The sequence below is a fragment of the Phallusia mammillata genome, chromosome 6 (genome assembly GCF_965637545.1).
Source record: "Phallusia mammillata chromosome 6, kaPhaMamm4.hap1.1, whole genome shotgun sequence".
NCBI classification, from domain to species: domain Eukaryota; kingdom Metazoa; phylum Chordata; class Ascidiacea; order Phlebobranchia; family Ascidiidae; genus Phallusia; species Phallusia mammillata.
In genome coordinates, this window is record NC_137257.1 from 4,802,485 (window position 1) to 4,821,159 (window position 18,675).

Below are 18,675 nucleotides of genomic sequence, written 5' to 3' on the forward strand. Positions count from 1 at the left end.
AAGCTGAAAACCTTGAATGCGATTCGGTTCGGCAACCATGTAATTTTACGCTTTAGCGAATCGAAATCGTGACGTCACACAATGCGCATGAACGATACGATTCGATTCGCTCATGTAAAAAGGCTTATTTGCTAAAGTTGACGTGCGTCCACAAGTGATATACTCAACAAGCCTTTTCGTCACCGTCTGTTGGCCAAGCGACTATATGAATAACGCACAACCTTTGATATCGACTTCTGTGAGTGCAAATTGTGTCTTCAAGTATTCTTTCTTGTAGTTAGGTAGCATGACCGATTGTTGTAGTGGTCGTATGCATTAGATCAGGCGTGCCACATATTTGTTAGGGTCGATTCAGGACGGTTGTACAATAAAAATGTCATCTACAAAGGCCAGCTGAATATGTTAAAGTTCTGAAGAATCGCAGATAAAACTTTAGAGTAATTTTGCCATTATTTCTAGCTGTGCTAAGAATGTGCAAAGGCCTGAAAAAGAAGGTCTATTGGACGCAAAATACAAAGCCAGTATATTGTGCATTAGGGCTCATTACCGTGTGGGGCGAGTGTGCTAACTGCACGCTGAAAAATACCCCTTTGAGACCATTACCGTTAACCTGCGTAACATTTGGGCAAGGAAGCTTGTACAGTAGGTTTTTGAAGGAAATAACCACCATACTTTGCTTTAGCACTAAGCGGGATTTCCACTAACTTTAGTGAATCTTTTTAACCTACGAATACAGTTTGTATTGCTGTGTAGGCCGAAATACTTGCAGCAATAGCCAGAACGAGTGTACTGATTTGGATGATTAATGATTGTCAATTCTCTGGCCTATCGGAAGCAGTTTACATTTATCAAGTCGTGATGATAACAAGGCACCTAAAAGGGCAGTACACTGCATGTTTTGGGTCACATAAGAGTATGTACAAAAAGATTATTAGTTTATTTGTTAGTGTGTTGTACCTAACCAAAATTAATGTTTTTTACACTATTTGACAGTAAGTTGCTTTGCTAAATAAGGTTTCGAAACAGTGGTCATCGAAAATGTTTTTTAACCCTGTCGCAGCTTTTAAACGAGGTCTAGCCAAACTACAAGCGTAATGCAGTTATTGACAAGCTTTTGACAGTATACGGGCAGCAGTTGCTGACAGATTGTATAATTGGCGGAAATGAGCACCCCACAAATCTGCTATTTACCGCATTGATGAGTCCCATCCTGACCAAAATGCATTATTGAACAGCTGGTACATAGGTTGGTGTTTACATTCATACCACTAAACTGCTTAAATTACCTGTTTCAATTTTTTTTGCAACAAAAAAGCGACAAGTTTGCCTTACTTTGACAACGCCATTAGAAAAACTATTTGCTACAGGCTTCACAGTTATATCAACAACTAATATGGCATTATTGGTTTGTTACTAGAAAAACTACAATGTACGAAAGAAGATCTGCGTTTAAACAGCTGGTATGCGAGTAGAACAAGTTATATTTGTCACAGCCCCGGTATAGCTGCGCTAAACCTAGTTACTACCAGTCGACTTGAATGTTATAATCGTGTGTTAGGTAGCTATATAAAATGCGGCTGTACTTAGGAAGGGAATATAGCTGTAAAGGTTAGGAAATGTAGCCGTTAAGCCCATTCTTTTATCAGGTGGTAAAGGTAACGGCCAGGAAAAGGTAATGACATTTGTAGTGATTGAAAATTTGTACGGATAGACAGGGTATCCGAGGTTTCCTTTTTCAAATAGAAGCCTTTACAGTGTTTTTTCTAGCACATGTGTCGTGCAGTGAGATATTTTAAACAGTTTCGCTAAATATTTTTGCAAAATACAACCCTCATTTTAAGTTTTCAGGCCTAAGTGCCGAAATTTTGGTACGTTTTTGTGCTTTTAACTTGCAAATGCGTTTGGAACTAATTATCAATACACTATAGTGTCCCACAACTTACCGCCAATCTTTATTTCGAGCAACAAATAAACCACGCGAGTCTAAAATGAAACCTTTTACAACCCCTGCTGGTTTTCATTGAAAGTGTTTCTGTTACACTGCCTCGCAAGACATTTTGTCTGTAGCGCAGTCATGTTCTAGTTGTCTAAAAGGAAAGGATATAGCATGTGAAGGTGTTTTAAACGTTGAATAAAAGATGTATCTGCTTGCAAAAAGTGTGAGAATTAGGTATGTGATTAAAAACGACGCCATAGACTTGTTGACTTAACTGCTGGGCATTGTGATGAATGTTTGACTTGACAATTGATTGCGACTGGTGCGTGATGTATTAAGGGCTTTAAAACATTGCGACTGCCTATTCTTTGGTTTATTGCTGCGAACTGTATTATCGCGCAAGGCTTTTTAACAGTTTATAACCATCAAATGGAGGTCATTTTAAACAGGTTGTTTTCTTATGTAAAGATTGATTTAAAATAATGATGTTGTTTTTGTACAGTTGCGCTTGAAGTTGGATTCTCCTTAAGTCTGCTGTAAGCTGTCTGGTCAATTTTAGAAGTATCTCGCGGCACTTGGCTGATGAAAGATTGTCTAGCGTTCTGTCTTGGTCGTAAAAAGGCTTATATTTGATTTTATTTGGCAGCAAACATCTCTTTTTAAAGGAGTTACAGCAAAGTTGTAATGTAACATAAAGTTAAACCAAAGCGCTAAATGCGTTGCAGGCTATCTTGACATGTCTATAGGCGGTTCTCCCTCGGGACTTTGATGGTATGAAGGTTCGATCAAGCTTTGCCGTCGGGTCTTTTCTCACGTTGCTGGTTGTTGTAATCACATTGACAGCCTTTGTGTACTGGACACAAAATTTAAACCCCAACTACCTACCAACGTTGGACCTCTACTTTGCTGACACATACAAAGGAAATAGCAGCGGTGTAATACTAATGTGGACGCACCCATGGGCAGTTGAAGACGAAGGGCCTGAAGAGGGTGCTGTGTATGGAAAGTGTACGGTCACCTATGACTTAGCACAATTGGAAAAGGCTGACGCCGTTGTGTTTCATTACTGGCTGGTGCCACACACGTGGCTTTTTTACAGGTCAGTTTTAACCGTATTATTTTATGAGAATCTTAGAATTATTTGATTGAGCGGTATCTGACTGTCTGACAGGCAGCATACTTATCGACGATCACCGACTTTTCAAGTATAACTCAAAATATGGAACAGGTTTCCAAAGAAGCAGAATCAGTCGAATACGTAATACTTTCAGAGAACATAAAACCGTTGCGCCTTAATCGCCTCTTATCCTTTTTTGTGCCCCCACGATTTCTTCGGTACGTTTTAACCGCCTTTTTGATAAGACTCGATTGGTGTGCGGGTTTCTGACAACGTTGTTTGCCAGACCCATGCCGGAGTCAGCGCTTCTCCACCTGTGAAGTGGTTTATGTTCCATGTCGTTGGTTTTTGCTTGTTGTTGTTTTATCTTAATTTTATTGTTGTTTTAATGCATGGTTTTACCAGTGCCGGATTAAGGGTCTGCTGGCCTGTAGACACATTTTATAAGTGGCCCGAAAATCAGGGTTGCCAACTAAAAAATTAGAATTATCAGTATTGCCAAATCATTGACTAAATTTCTAATGATTTTAAAGTGGCCTGAATTTTTGACTGGCCTGTAGGCACGTGCCTACTTTGCCTAATGGTTAATCCAGCACTGGGTCTTACAGAAACTGACGATGTCAATAAGCGAAATTTTAACCTTTTTTTCTCTTATTAAACGTATTTTACACATTTTAAAGATGAAATCACCACTCTTCAACCCACACTGATATAACTTACCCCAAAAACATGTCAAGTTCACCAGAAAGAGTTTTCCAAATATGTACAAGTTTATTGGGCAATTGGCTCCAACTTATACTACCCTCCTATACGCAGTTAACCAGCAGTATAAAGGCATACTGCTTATAAAACTCCCACACGTAATCATGCGGTTAATGTTACACATTAACTTGCTTGTTGGTACCAGTCCATAGTTTCGCAGACTGGTGTGCCATAAAACGATGCTAGGTGTGTAATTGTTACCTAACAAATTCTGTGAACAAAGAATACATTTTAAAAACACCAGAAACGTATATTTAAAGGTGCTTGTTGACAAAAATGCCAGTGCTTGCTTATATTTCCCTCAAAATATCAATATCGACTGTTGAAACGTCTGCTATTCAATGTTTTCACAAATACATACAAGCTCTCTGGATGTTTATTTCAAACACGAATATGTTATTCATCCCATTCACAGCATTAAACGTTATAACAATTGTTACGATTTCGCTCACACCATACATCCATGGGTTACGTGTATATTATAAATAGAAGCAAAATGCCCACCCAAACAAAATACAAATTCTTTTTTTTTAAATACTGTGAATCACAAAAGCGTTTTTATGTTACAGGTTTTCACATTAAACAGTGTCGCTTAATATTGATAAATGTTGTAACATGAGTCAAAACGTATTGCGAAACCCATGGCCTATATAAGCGCAGTCATGTGAAGCAAACCGGCTAAGCACATTTTTGACATATAATGAAAAGGTAATTGTAACCATGGGACGTTCTTGGCCTTCACAAAACGAGTCACCAGGGCAACCAGCACATTATTTTGAATTCAAGTTCCTACAGTAACCGCGACAAAAGACGTGGCTTCCAATGGTAGCCAACTGTGACAGTTTGCTACCCATGTGCCATTACCACGAAGAAGCTCGTTTTATCGGCTAGGCGCGCCAATTGAACCATTAGCTGATCTAAATGGAAAGACTGGATTGACGTTCAGATCAAATTTCTTCAATTGCTTACGTGTTTACCGTGTGTTGTTGTCAAATGGGCCACTTTTTAGGGCTTGTTCAAACATTTACAGTTAAAATGTGTTTGCGACGTACCACCTGTACACGCTAGTGGCACAAAAGGTACGAAAAAGCTTTTCAGTTAATTGGCTTACAAAAAATGTTAGTGCCCACAATAAGCTTTTGCTCATGCCTTAGTCCTTACCAAATCATGCGTGCGGCAATGTATCAATCTTAATTATCACTGCTTTTTGGTTTGGTCAAACTCTCAATAAACATAACACCGGTGATTAAACGAAATACGAACAGGCAAATTTAAAGTTGTCATGCTAAAAGGGGCACAAGAACCGAAATACATATCAAAAAAACACATATAGTTACTCGTTTTTGACTCCCTAAGTGCCGATACTAAGTACAAAGAGCAAAAAAAATCATTAAAAAAAAATCAAGATTTTCTGACGCAACAAAACGCAAAAAAGTCATTTTTGTTACATCATAATAGATATATATTGACCAGTGAAGCAATATGTGGCTACTGCAATCTGCATGTAAAATGCCATTCATTCATTATGTACAGAATGATCTCGCGGGCCGCATTGAAAATAGGCTGTAGTCGGAAACGACTGTGAAGTGTATTTTTGTGCTATATGTATGCCTTTGTATGGGAATAGTAGTTTTGTTGGTATCTTTACAACACAATTCGGTAACACTAACTATTACGCAGACATGCAAGGCAGCGTTTTGTTTGGTGGTCCCTGGAAAGTCCATGGGTTGTCCAGTGGTTTGAAAACCTTGACCTTCATGAACACGACGAATTTTTCAACTGGACTATGACGTATCGTCGTGACGCAGATATTTATGATCCATATTATAATTTGTACGACTTATGGGGCAAACTAGAACGAGGAAAAGAAGCGGTCGACAAGATTATTGCCAAAAAGACTGGGCTCGTTGTAAGTACATTAAACTATTTAACTGTCCTAGTAATTTCAATCTCTTTGAGCAAAAAAATGAAAGTCCCCTGGTTTTTACAGTACAGTAACACTCGGTAAATCTAGATCTATGCTTAATTCGGACAAAACTTGAGGTGCAAATGATTTGTAATGTGGTAAGGCTTTAACTAATTGACATCGGTTAACCCGGATCTTCGCCTAATCCGGACAATTGTTTTGGTCAAAACGGGTCCGGATTAACCGAGGTTCACTGTATCTGTAAAAATCAATAGTAGACAAACTGTATATTGACGCAGAGTTGTATATCAATTCGTGCCCAAACCACAAAGCGCAAGACCGACTAAGCCCGGCCCGAAACTTGAATGGTTTTGTAAAAGGCCGTTCAGCCTGAAGAGTTTGATTGACAGACTTACACAAAAGCCTGCAAAGAGTAGGACTAGAAAATAGAATAAAGAAGACACATACAATAGACCAGTGGTTCCCAACCTTTTTTGTTACATTTCTCCTTTGCCCATTTTCAAACTATTCATTCCTCCCCATAAGACGAAAAACAAATATAACATAAAAAATTATAGCAATTTGAAATAGACCTTATAATTATAGGGATGTCCATGTCAGAATCCTTTACAACCAGTTCCAAATGTGAACCGGCCCAAATTATAATGGACATAATAATGTAGATACAAAAATATTCCAATGTAATTCTTTTTACAGTTTTTATGAAATTTCTCCCCTGAACTCATAAAATTCCTCCCACTGCAATAGACTACATTAAACAATAGCGTAAATTTTGACATTTTGGGAATCTTAGCCAACAGGTTACATCCAGCAACCAGTTGCTTAGCTGGGTAATGATTTGTCTATTACGGTCACAGGATGTAAAATCAAACTCTAATTAAGCCCGTTTGTTAAAAATTCCAAGCCTGAACCCGGCCTCGAAAAGCCCGGCCCGACAAAAAGTCTGATGCATAACGTTATTAGGCTGGTAATACTCTATCCATCTCCACAAAATGTATGTAGCGCATAGTTTCGAAATTCAAATATTAAAAAAAAATGTTTTGTTTTTACGTCACGGCCGCCAGCACCTATATTTTGACATCAATTTTCACGGGCACAGGTTGTGCAACACTGCAGTAACTTTTAACTTGTTTAAAAGCTAGTTAACGACATTGCTCTTTACGCTACCTAGCGGTGCATAAATGTTTTAATGTGAGATCTTGTTTTGATATGCCACTATATTTATCGTCTTTTCTTGTTTTTTTTGGGCGCTAACATATTTTTTTGCCATCTGCAGGCGTGGATTGTCAGCGAATGCTACGGAAAGAAGGGCGCCGTTATGCGGATGAGTTACGCGAACCAAATGTTAAAGATTTTGCCTGAGATCGACCGCTATGGCGAATGCTTCGGAAATCGCGACGAAATGCCGAAATCGAGAACAATCGAATTTGTTTCGACGCGAAAATTTTATCTTTCGTTCGAGAACTCCCTCCATTGTCGCGATTACGTCACAGAGAAATTCTTTCAACAGGGTTTAGAATGCGGGACTGTCCCAGTAGTGTGGGGGACCAAAAAGAGCGATTACGTAGCAATTGCACCCCCATATTCGTTCATCCACGCGGAAGACTTTGAATCGCCTGAAAAACTCGCCGAATACCTTTTATATTTGGATAAAAACGACACGGCGTATAGGGAATACTTTCGTTGGCGTGAAGACCCTGCAATGACTTTGGATCAAGCTAAGGAAAAAATGAAAAAGCAGCACCCCTCCGTGGAAGTTGTAACTCAAAAGGAAACCGGTTTTCTTGACCTGTGCAATCGACTACATGCTGATAAATCGCATCAAGTAATCACATCTTTACGAAAGGAGTTTATAGAAAGTGAACCAGAGGATTGTATAGGCAAAATGTAATAAGTCATAAACAGCAAATTATTATTTTTTGCAATAAGTCATAAACAGCAAATTATTATTTTTAAGTTTTTGTAATTTATTTAACCTGTTATACTGTGAGTTTTTCCTCAGTATACTGTGTGCAGAAATTATCGGAGCTAAACGAACCAGTTTCCAATTTACTGTGCATTATGTAAATGTAATTATTGAAAAAGTATAAAGTTGTAAAACATTTTGATGTCACTATCGAATTTTTTCCTTCCAAATTCTGGCAAAATTACCTCACACAAACTATATGTAAGGTAAAGCGTTAAATTACAGGCTTACCAAGTTCCTATCTAGAGACTGCTATAAACCTAATTACATGCAGCAGTTAAAATGAAAACACATTCCATTTTTGTACCTCGTGTTTTTAAATTATTTGTTTTTTCTTCAAACTTGTTTTTTTGTGAAATGTGGTCTGTGGTAGATTTGCTTCTTGAAAATGCTTTTGTGTTTTTGCTGCACTTTGATTGCTCAACCCGATGTTTTCACGCAATATTTTATCATGTGCGTGCACTTTCTATTGCCTGTGAAATTTAGAGAGCATTGCACAAAAGCACGGAGTATTCCTTAAACGAGAAACGTCTTTTATCACTCCATACGTACATTCAAAGACGAAAGTACGATTTTTATCATTTTACAACGGTAACTAGTAAATGGATTTTTGACACAAAGTTCAGGGTGTTTTCACCTTTGGTGCACTAAAGACTCCTGTCGTAGGTTCGAATCCCACCGCAGGCTGGATTTTTCTGGTCTACGCCTTGTCATGTGGTGGGATTCAAATTTTATGTCGGCTGGTTCTATCACAAAAGTCATATTTTTCAGCCCGTTCTGTTACAAAAAGTCCATTGACATTAACTAGTAATGCTAACCGGTTCGCTAATCTCATAAAATTTCGTGAGATGGTTCTATAGAACCGATGCGAACCGGCTGAATCCCACCACTGTGGTGGATGCTTGGTGACCGGCTGATTCGGTATGGTGTCTTCAATTGTCCTTACGTACTGTGACTTTGGTGCACTACATAGTTTTCTATTGATCATTGATACTCTACTATTAGTTACCCGGTTTTGTGGTGCACTTGTAACAGAAAATGACCTTGTTTGTTTTGCATCCAAGAGCTTGATACAATCTACACAGCTTGATAAATTATGTCACGTTGTTTTGATGGTAAAACCTTACTTTACACACCACAGCAAAGACCGAGTGTCGTTGAGTATTTTGTCTTGTAAACTTGCTATGGTATGTTTTGTTGTTATCTTATCAACTAACAAATTCATTTTGTCGACTTAAGATTTGTCCTGAATGTGGCTCTTAAAAATAACGTCACTGCCTCGAAGTGTGATTTAGGGTTTTATACTTGTGTGCTCTCTATTTTTTGCCAAAACTGTTTCCTACTTTTTGAGATTCAAACAAAAATCGTGTGCGCTAAAATAAAAGCTTTAAAATTTGTCAAACTAAATCCTACAACGTTTTTGCATTACATCTGAGAAGGCCCACCAATTATTTACAACAAATTGGCCAACAATCGCTTTAAAGCAATTTGCTGGATATAGTTGGTAGAGCATTTTTGGGGGGTATTATGAGTTTATGACTTCACATATATGTGCATGGCGCTAAATGTTAGTTTTTTTGAAAACGAAAATGTTTTTGATATTTTACCGTGAAATTTTCTGTTACAGTTGTCCAGTTGCCACTTGGAATCAGTTCAAACATTCATTGTATAATGTTGTATCGGGTATTGGAATTAATCCATTAGCACACTTAGCAGGGATGTGAGGTCGGTTTGAACATAGAGGAGTCTTGATGGTTTTTCGGCGATTCTGACTTTCGGCCACTTAAATAAAAATGGGCACTTCACGATCCTGATACTCAGTGGTGGGAATCAATTTTTTTACCAGCCGGTTCTATCACAAAAGTCATATTTTTCAGCCGGTTAAGTCCATTGACAGTAACCAGTAATGCTAACCGGTTCGCTGATCTCATCAAATTTCGTGAGACGGTTCTATAGAACCGGTGCGAACCGGCTGAAGCCCACCACTGCTGATACTAAGAAAACACTCTTAACCTCTAACTGTGTTGAAACTGCATTGTCCACATGCTGTATGTTCCTACATCTTTCAGTAAGTAAAGACAGTGGTGGGATTCAGCCGGTTCTATAGAACCATCTCACGAAATTTTATGAGCTTAGCGAACCGGTTAGCATTACTGGACTTTTTGTAATAGAACCGGCTGAAACATATGACTTTTGTGATAGAACCGGCTGGTAAAAAAAATTAATCCCACCACTGAGTAAAGGCTTACTTGCAAGTTAGCAAAAAAGTTTTGTAATGATGCAGTTTGATAAGAACAAGCAAGCAATTTGACGAAGTTGTCAAATCTTGTGAATATAAAGAACGGCAGTACAGAACTAAAAGCAATTTAAACATTTCGAAAAGCAAGCATTGCAGCAGAGATGTAAAAGTACAGTGGTTATAAGAAAGGAACTACAGAAGAACGTTTTCAAAACTCAATAAAAAAGAATAACAGTTATAATGTAACAATACAGGATAATTTGTTTTGGAACTTATTCGTAACCAGGTGTTATGAAAAACAAACTATACAAGTTGACTTCTTTTCAATATGGAAACTTTTTTGCTGTTTCGTATTAACACGTATGAGCGCCTATTAATAAACAAAAAACAAGTGCACGTGGTAAATAAAAAATACAACAACAAAACACGCTATAAAAGTTTCAACAGATTTGCGAAAGCACCTTTGTTTTGTGTATGTAAAGTTTTCCCTCTTAAATATTCCCACGTTGAGTATTGTGGAAAGAATCATTTAAACAATAAAACACACTGTACAGTTCTAATTTTCTTTTTGTAAATATTAAACAAGTCTGGAAAACCACTATTTATATTGTTTTGTGATGTTTCCTCTGTCAAAAACCCTCCTAACGTAAGTTTCGTGTGAAAAAAATCATTTTGCAATAAAACATATTTTACAAGTATTTTTCTTTAAAATATTACACAGGTCTGCAAGACCATTATTGTTTTGTGTGTGTGATGTTTCCTCTGTTAAAGACCCCTATCTTAAATTTCGTGTGAAAAAATCACGGTCAAATGATCATCTGTGTACTTCATAATCCCCCTTTGTCCACAAAGCGTAAATTCGATGCCCACACAACACCAAACACAAAGCATTTTTCATCGCAAAAAACATGGTGTGGGTATCAGCTGGGGGGAATTCCCACAGTGCGGCTTGAATGATGATGGCTAGTCTCAGGCCAAGCCTCGGTGCGTCCTGAACAACCATTATGACACAACTGTAGAACGTTTCCAACTTTTTTCGATCTATTGGAAACAGATCTGCTTCGTGCCGGCGGCTTAGTATAAAAACGAGAGGAAAGAATCCAATACCCCAAAGTACCATGACCCCGACGAATAATCCGTAGCTGTTTTGGACAACTCTCTCGTCTAAACCCGATACAATCAAATTATCCAGGTCCGCAGCATGCAAGAGAAGCTCGAACGCAATAGAGTTAAGTTGAATTCGCTGTAGCGAGTCCGGGCGCCGGATTTGAACTCGGACAAGAACTAATATGATGCAAGTCACGTGGTGTATCAGAAGAAGAGAGAGATCACGTTCTGGAAGTTCAAGCGATAAAGCTTCCGTATCTTCTGAAGTCGCCTCTTCAGTAACCATTCGGACCACTGGGACCTCGCTCACCTCTATGTTAATAAATCAGAATTAAAGCATTGGCGATGGAACAAAATTATCACTGTACTAGTTTGAATACAAAGGTGTGGGTTTGCCACGATCCACTAATTGTGACCTTTTTCCAGTTAAGATATAAATCCTTAAGTGGGATCAGCCCTGAAGCGTTCATGCAGACCAGCGATCACGGCACACTCATATAGAAATCATAGTAAGCCAGGTCTATTCGGTAGAGCTACTAACACTGCACCATAAACGCCTATGCTCTGTTGCGCCACCTACTAGAAGTTCTCAGACCGGGCGTAAGCCAATGCTCAGTGTTAGTAGTTCTACCGGTCTATTCAGTGCGGTACCTTTACTAGTCGCTATAATGTTTTGAATTTGCGCTGCTATCGGCTTGGCGAAGTTTTTATCCTACTTAAAACATGGAAATTCGTTTGTCAAACTTATGTAGCATGTTGGATAAAAAACGACCTGTTTAGGAATTGAATCATAGTACGCCAGACCCATTGAAGGCGTTATACCGAATCAAACCGGCCTCCCAAGTATTTCCATGGCGTGATTGTTGGTCTAGGTGGATGCTTCAGGGCTGATCCCAGTATGAACGTTTTCATCTTAGCTATTTAGGACGACCCTATACCAGCTTTGACGAGTCCATATAATTTACTCATATTGATTCAGATTATTTAGGTGGGTTTCTGAGCATTTGTCCTTTCATGTGTTACCTGCTGGTCCTGAAGTCACCAAATTTCCTATAGTGGACGGGTTCTGTGTTGTCGACATTGCAGAGACGGTTGTCCCTGCAGTGGTTACGTCGACATGCGTCGTTCCCTAAAAACGACGAGATGAAGTGAAATAAAACAGATAAAAGAACTAAATACGGACTTATAGGAGACCAACCAATTAAAACGAAGTATTAGACATTTTTGTTTTGTTTCCAGCTAATGTGGTCTCTTTTTGTAATTTCAGAGTCGGAAAAAAACTTCAAAAAATCTAAAGCAATTCTTAGTACTACTGTAATAGCTTGCACAAATTTTGCTTACCATTGCTTCATCTGCAGATGTGTTAAGTTCTCTTCTTCGTCTTAGGAGCATAGCTAAAGTTGTGACGTCATAAGGGGCGGTTGTGACGTCAATATCGGGCATTGTTGCTTGTCTGTCAAATTGTGAAACAATGGTTTAATTCAAGCTCCTCAAACTTACGTGTATAAAGTAAAAACGCCTTTTTCAATTCGAAAGCTAATTGTAAAAAAATAAATTACAGGTCTCCTTACGTGGCGAGTCCACTTGCATTTGATGAGTAATAATGGGCATTGTAGATCGCTAGTTCGGTGAATGCCAACGCTGGAACGATCGTTAGAAGACAGAAAACGGTGTTAGGATCGAACCTACAAAACATGTTTCAAAAGCGTTAAAACCATCACAAACCAATCAGATATTTATTCACTCTTGACCAAACTCGAAAATTGAACATATTCCAAATTATCCGCTGGCTGTAATAGCTATACTGTATACTTTAGGCTTTAAACTAGAACCTCCCAGCCCGTTGCTTGGTGGATGAAGACTACAATGAACCTTATGGTGGAATATATATTCTATTTGAATAAGATACCGATGATGCCGTAAAGGCGAAATATATACATCTTGAATTCATAAAGGTGGATGTTTAAATAAATTTGAATCAATGACAATAATACATTGACTGAAAAATGAAAATCTTGTCTTTAATAAAAAAATTTTCTAAATTGCAGAGGATCCAAGTTCAGGGCAGAAGTTTAATTTCGTCCTAGGAAAGCCAACCTACCATGTTCTACCTTTCCAATGTTGATATTTGTAAAACCGCCAGTAGGCGTAAAGATGCACTTTGTACCACAACGCCTGCAAGCAATCACCTGTACAGTAAACAGTTACATTAAGTTTATTTACTTCTAACATGGAAAAGAATACACAATTATTGTTGGTAGTTGTAAAGTAATACACGTTTATTTGTTATAAATGATTTCAAAAACTTAAGTGTGTAGAACAGGGGTTCTTAAACTTTTTCGGATCGCGCCCCACTTTACACTAATTATTTATTCTCATTATTTATTCTCATGATGCTTGTCTTGTTTTTTGAAAACAACATACATCGTAGGTCAGCTTAAGCTACTGTCAAGTTAGTTCCGAACGTTGGAAAAAGCCACTTCAACACTGATAAGTTGCGAAAAAGTAGGCTTTTGCGAACACAGAGACACGTTGCCAGTATTCTTTTAAACTACGCATATGTTGCCCAGAAATTGTTGATTCACTCAAAGTCAGGGCAATCTCTAATGCGAAATTGCGAACAAATAAACAATGTACAGCCGACTATATAGTACAGGGGTCACCAAACTACGGCCCGCAAGGTCATTTCATCCGACTCGCGACCCAATTTTTGGATTGCCAAATCGTATTGATAACTTTGTTACTGTCAAAACTTAATCTGCTCTAGTGATGGGACGATACCAGGTTTTGAAGCGAGTACCGATACCGAGTACGAGTACCACATGTATATACCTTCGATACCGAGTACCGAGTACGATTACCGAGTACTTAAGTACATTGTTGTACTTAGTTATAAATCACTGGCTAATTTATCTACCATAGTCGGGGTACAGGTGCACACACGCACATGCGGAAAAATGTAATCTCCAGACGATAGCGAAAAAAATATACGTAACCGGGCGGAACTTTTTCCCGATTTTGTGTTGTCCAAAGCAAATTTGGCATAAAGTTGCCTGTGTTTTTATGTTGTAAACCGACCTTCGGTACTCGCATGTTGGTATCGAAGACTGGGACAAAATATTTCGATACCGAGTACGAGTATCGATACCACTGAAATCGTTCGATACCATCGATACCGAGTACCGGGTACCTGTCCCATCACTAATCTGCTCCTTACGAAAGTTTACTGTTACGACATGTAAAATTAATATTACCGACTCTCAAAGGATTGCAACGCCCAGGATTGATCCAAACCCAATTTATTACGTCACAGACAAAACAAAAAGTGTTAATTGTGCGCAAACAATTGCCTTATTGTGTCACTTATGACGTAATTTACAAGCATTACTTGTAAGATGAGGCTAACTATACAATTTAACAGATTTTAAATGGGGTTTTAAAAAGACCATATCTTGGCGCCCATATAAAAATCGCCTCATGGGCTAAGTTTGAGAAGACGGCACTAGGGCATGTAAACTATGCGGCGGCCCGCAGTGGGAAAAGTTTGGTTAGTACAATTGGACATCCATTTCAGAGTAATGAAGCGTTTATACTTTAAATAATAAGTTCGAAATCAGCGCCGACATAATTCCAATGCATTAATTTACAATTGTTTGCAAGTTAAAACTTTGCTGCCAGATTGTGCTGCGCCCCCCTTGCGAACCCTTCACGCCCCCCTAGGGGGGCGCGCCCCCCAGTTTAAGAACCCCTGGTGTAGATCCTACTTACAATTAGCCCTATTTAGAAAACCCTCGTATTCTTAACGCACAATAAAATTATTGGTAGGCAAAAATTGTCGTATGTGAGCATATATAATGTTGCTTACAGTGGTCCTGAGTGTAGCATGTATACTGAGGGAGCTTGTGTTTATGCCCAGACACATAACAATACAGGCTTGCAAAACGTCCTTTTGAATCGTTAACCAAAGTACATGCACTTTGAACAATACAGGGTTTCTGGTCAACACGAAACTTTAAACACGTTTTACTTTCGATTTCTTACTTCCAAAAACAATAATGGTAACATAACACCACATTTTTAGATAGGTGATGGTTTCGTATGTAACAGGGAAGATTGATACATTCATACTTTTAGTTTAACTTTTGTGCGGGTTTGCAGCAGGTAGTAACATTTCAACAATAAATCATGTTATTGTACAGTCACAACTCCTATTGTTGCTAAACAAACCAGACAATGGGTAATTGTTGTGACTGTGACGTAACAAAACATTTGTGATTTCATCAATCAGTGAGTTATGAACTAATAACTAAACAATGCCGTTAAATAGACCAGTTCCAAACATAAGATTACATGATAATTTAAGTTGACTGTATTGTTTAATTATAATTTTTTGGCTTTTAACCTTTTTTCGCGTTTGTCAGTTTCAATAACCCGGCGGTTACCACTTCCCAACGTTTTTCAACCAATTCGTCCCTTAACAATTTAAACTCCCTCCCTAAGATACTACACAGCAGATAATAAACCATACAAAAATCACTTAAAATTGGGTATTTTCTCAGTTTTGCAGGTACATTCCCGGAGCTTTAGAGTTTATTTACAAACCACATGTAAAAAATTAAGAAAATTCCTCCCTGGTTAGGAACCACTGCATTAACCTCTGGGGCTAAACTAATTGTAAGTTTGCAATGTTGTCCCAAATGTGTGTTGGAAAGGTTTGGGTTTATTAAATAAAAAATCGCAATACTTACACACTGAAAGCAATGCTCCAATACCAAGAAGTGCAAATCCCCAATGAGGAAAATCCGGGTCACTCTGAGTAAGTCTCCATATTGTGATTCCACATAAAGCTAAAAGAAAGCATTTACCTACGAATTCTCCCAGAAACGAACACAGCATCTTTTTTGCTAAATCAACACGCTTCATTTTTTTGTTTTCGAGTTTAGAAAGATCGCCTACAAACGAAAATACTCAGTTGGCAACAGAAAAAGACTAACAGCTGCTAGAGTAAAATCTAACTACACTTTTCAAGACATGTTTTTGGTAAACAACTGCACTTTTTAGTAGATGTTTTTAGTAAACAATTAGACTTTTCAGTACTTGTTTTTTGGGTAAACATCTACACTTTTCAGTACATATTTTGTTGTTTATTAAACCTTCTGAGCATACTATATCAAAGTCATCCAATTTAGGCGCCAATACTAAGGTATAAATTGCTGTTTCTGCAAATAAGGACGCGTTTAATTCCCGTCTGTAGTGAACTGCAATAATGATAGACAGTCCTTATAGGTTTACTAACATGCGCATAGTCATAAGTGCTGGCCCGATAGTTAATTGTGCGCAATCAATGACAGGAAAAGTGGTTTCACGTTTCAATCTCCGGTAATTCATTCCAGAAACGCGGTGACCTCATAGAGCTCTGTGTGACGCCATAGTGAATTTACTAGGCGGTCGTTGTGTCTTTTTTGATTGGCAAATAAGTTACGTAATATAGTATCTATTGTGTAAAAATGTTACGTGTATTGAAGATTTTTATGCCATTTTTCACTGATGTTATTAACTGTGATCAGTGAAGCACTTGCAAAATAATTTATTTGTCATATACGATAAACCTCAGTTAAACCGGATTCGGTTAATCCGAATCTTTGCCTAATTCGGACAAAACTTGAGGTACAAATGATTTGTAATGTGGCAAGGCTTTAACTAATCGATATCGGCTAATCCGGATCTTCGCCTAATCCGGACATTTTTTTGGTTCATACGGGTCCGGTTTAACCGAGGTTTCTGTATATACTGTGTGACAATAACGTTTTATATCCAGGTGCTTTTCGACACCGTTCGTGCTATTGAAGGAGTTTTCGATAGTGCATGAACTACATGCTTTAATAAGGAACTAATCTTTTAGCACTTGAAAACACACATTTAAAAGAGAAAATTCATTGACACTATTTGCCATTTTAGTTTTTTACATGTTTTGTGACTAGCTTTATACCAAACATAGGCTACAATAAACCGGTGGCCTAGTGAAATTTCAGCAAGTCGTTATGAATAAGGTTGTTTTCATCGGTACGTTCACAACCTACCTTACCCCGCACGTAATTTGAGGCAACTGGCTTTTACGTCGTATTATTTACAGCGGTTTGGCGCCGCTAAGCGTTCGTGTAAAATGCATATCTTTTCTCCTAGTACGCCAGAGTTGCAACAGGGTCTTTGTAGCCTTGTTGGCAGAGCGTCCCAGAATGACACTTGTCGTGGGTTCGAATCCCACCACAGTTGTTTCCAGCCTATACTTTGCCATGTGTGAATGCGTAGAGCCCGACTGATTCGGTATGACGCCTGCAATAGACCTGGTGTACTATGATTGATAAATGAGTGTGCTGTGATCGCTGGTCTGCATGAACGCTTTAGGGCTGATCCTAGTTATGAATTTAAGTTCGTTATCTCATTGTTTTAGACATCGGTTTTCAACCCTTTCTTTGTCACCATTTAACGTTTTAGCAGGTTTAAGTATTTTTGAACATATTCACCTTTACGGTGAGAAAAAAAATTGCTATTTTATATTAATTTTTTTAGTCTATACTTCAAAGTAAACTTTTTAGTGACTCGCTTTGCCTCGGTTTTCCAACCTGTATTAAAAAAAACTGGTTTTACGTGCACTTACCCGGTTGAAGAGTTTTCACACCAACTATGGCACTTTGTCCGGATGTTGGCTGTGTCGGTCCGTTGCTAGGAGACGGAAAATGCTCCAACTTATTGTTTTGTTCATTCATCGTGTCAATTTCCCAAGGCACAATCCAACATAGATCTGTTCACATCCAGCAACCTTATACGATTTATGCAGCTATGCAGGTACACTAAAACTAACACAAATAAACAATTTGTTCTTGCAACATTTGAAAAGTATACCATTCCTATAGATCAGTGGTTCTCAACCAGTGGGCCATGGAAGCATTTTGATTAGGCCCATAGACCAACCATATAGAAAGCTTTTTTTAAGAATTTACTTTCATTTGTGTCACTACACTCAATTTTGCAAAAACAATGGCTTCGGGAGGAATTGAGAAGGAATGTTTTTGTTTTGTTTTTTGTTCTGAACCTATTTTATAGTTGTTTTCTTTCTATCTTAAAATTTTACTGGGCCACAGAATTTTTTTGCAATGAAAGTGGGCCACGAAAGAAAAAAGGTTGAGAACCACTGCTATATATAGCATCGCAACTAAACGATTTGCAAATTCTGCCCTTCCTGTTTGAAACGCTCGACTTTCATTTTATCAATGTTTTAAACTACAATAAACCCCGGTTAAATCGGGTTCGGTTAATCTAGATCTTCTCCTAATTTGTACTAAATTTTTGGTCTAAACTGGTCTGGATTAACCGAAGTTTATCGTATAATGCTTTGCAAATTCTACCACTCTTGATTTGTAAGGTTTGACTGTTTTACCGGTGTTTAAACCGCTCAATAAAGCTCTAAAGGGACGTCTGCAAAAACAACTTCTTTTCGCCTAAAGTTCAGGGTGTTGTGGAACACACATTGCCTTATTAGTTCATTACTCATAAAAACCACCAATTTCGTACAGGAATAACTGCTACCATTCTACGTATAAGTTTGCGGAGCGTCAAAGTT

At 38.2% G+C, this 18,675-nt stretch overlaps 2 protein-coding genes across 2 annotated transcripts; one reads left to right on the plus strand and one right to left on the minus strand.

Annotated features, from left to right (window-relative positions):
• The first annotated feature begins 1,869 nt into the window (after window positions 1–1,869).
• On the plus strand, window positions 1,870–9,524 carry LOC145233392 (4-galactosyl-N-acetylglucosaminide 3-alpha-L-fucosyltransferase FUT5-like). Its single transcript, XM_080098115.1, has 3 exons — window positions 1,870–3,035; window positions 5,496–5,724; window positions 7,019–9,524. Exons 1-3 carry the CDS (start codon window positions 2,710–2,712, stop codon window positions 7,631–7,633), a joined length of 1,170 nt encoding a protein of 389 aa, XP_079954241.1. The 5' UTR covers window positions 1,870–2,709; the 3' UTR covers window positions 7,634–9,524.
• A 470-nt stretch (window positions 9,525–9,994) lies between these two features.
• LOC145233586 (uncharacterized) lies at window positions 9,995–16,001 on the minus strand. Its single transcript, XM_080098341.1, has 6 exons — window positions 15,803–16,001; window positions 13,156–13,243; window positions 12,626–12,739; window positions 12,396–12,507; window positions 12,078–12,183; window positions 9,995–11,366 (listed from the first exon to the last, which is right to left on the minus strand). Exons 1-6 carry the CDS (start codon window positions 15,975–15,977, stop codon window positions 10,762–10,764), a joined length of 1,200 nt encoding a protein of 399 aa, XP_079954467.1. The 5' UTR covers window positions 15,978–16,001; the 3' UTR covers window positions 9,995–10,761.
• Window positions 16,002–18,675: the final 2,674 nt, after the last annotated feature.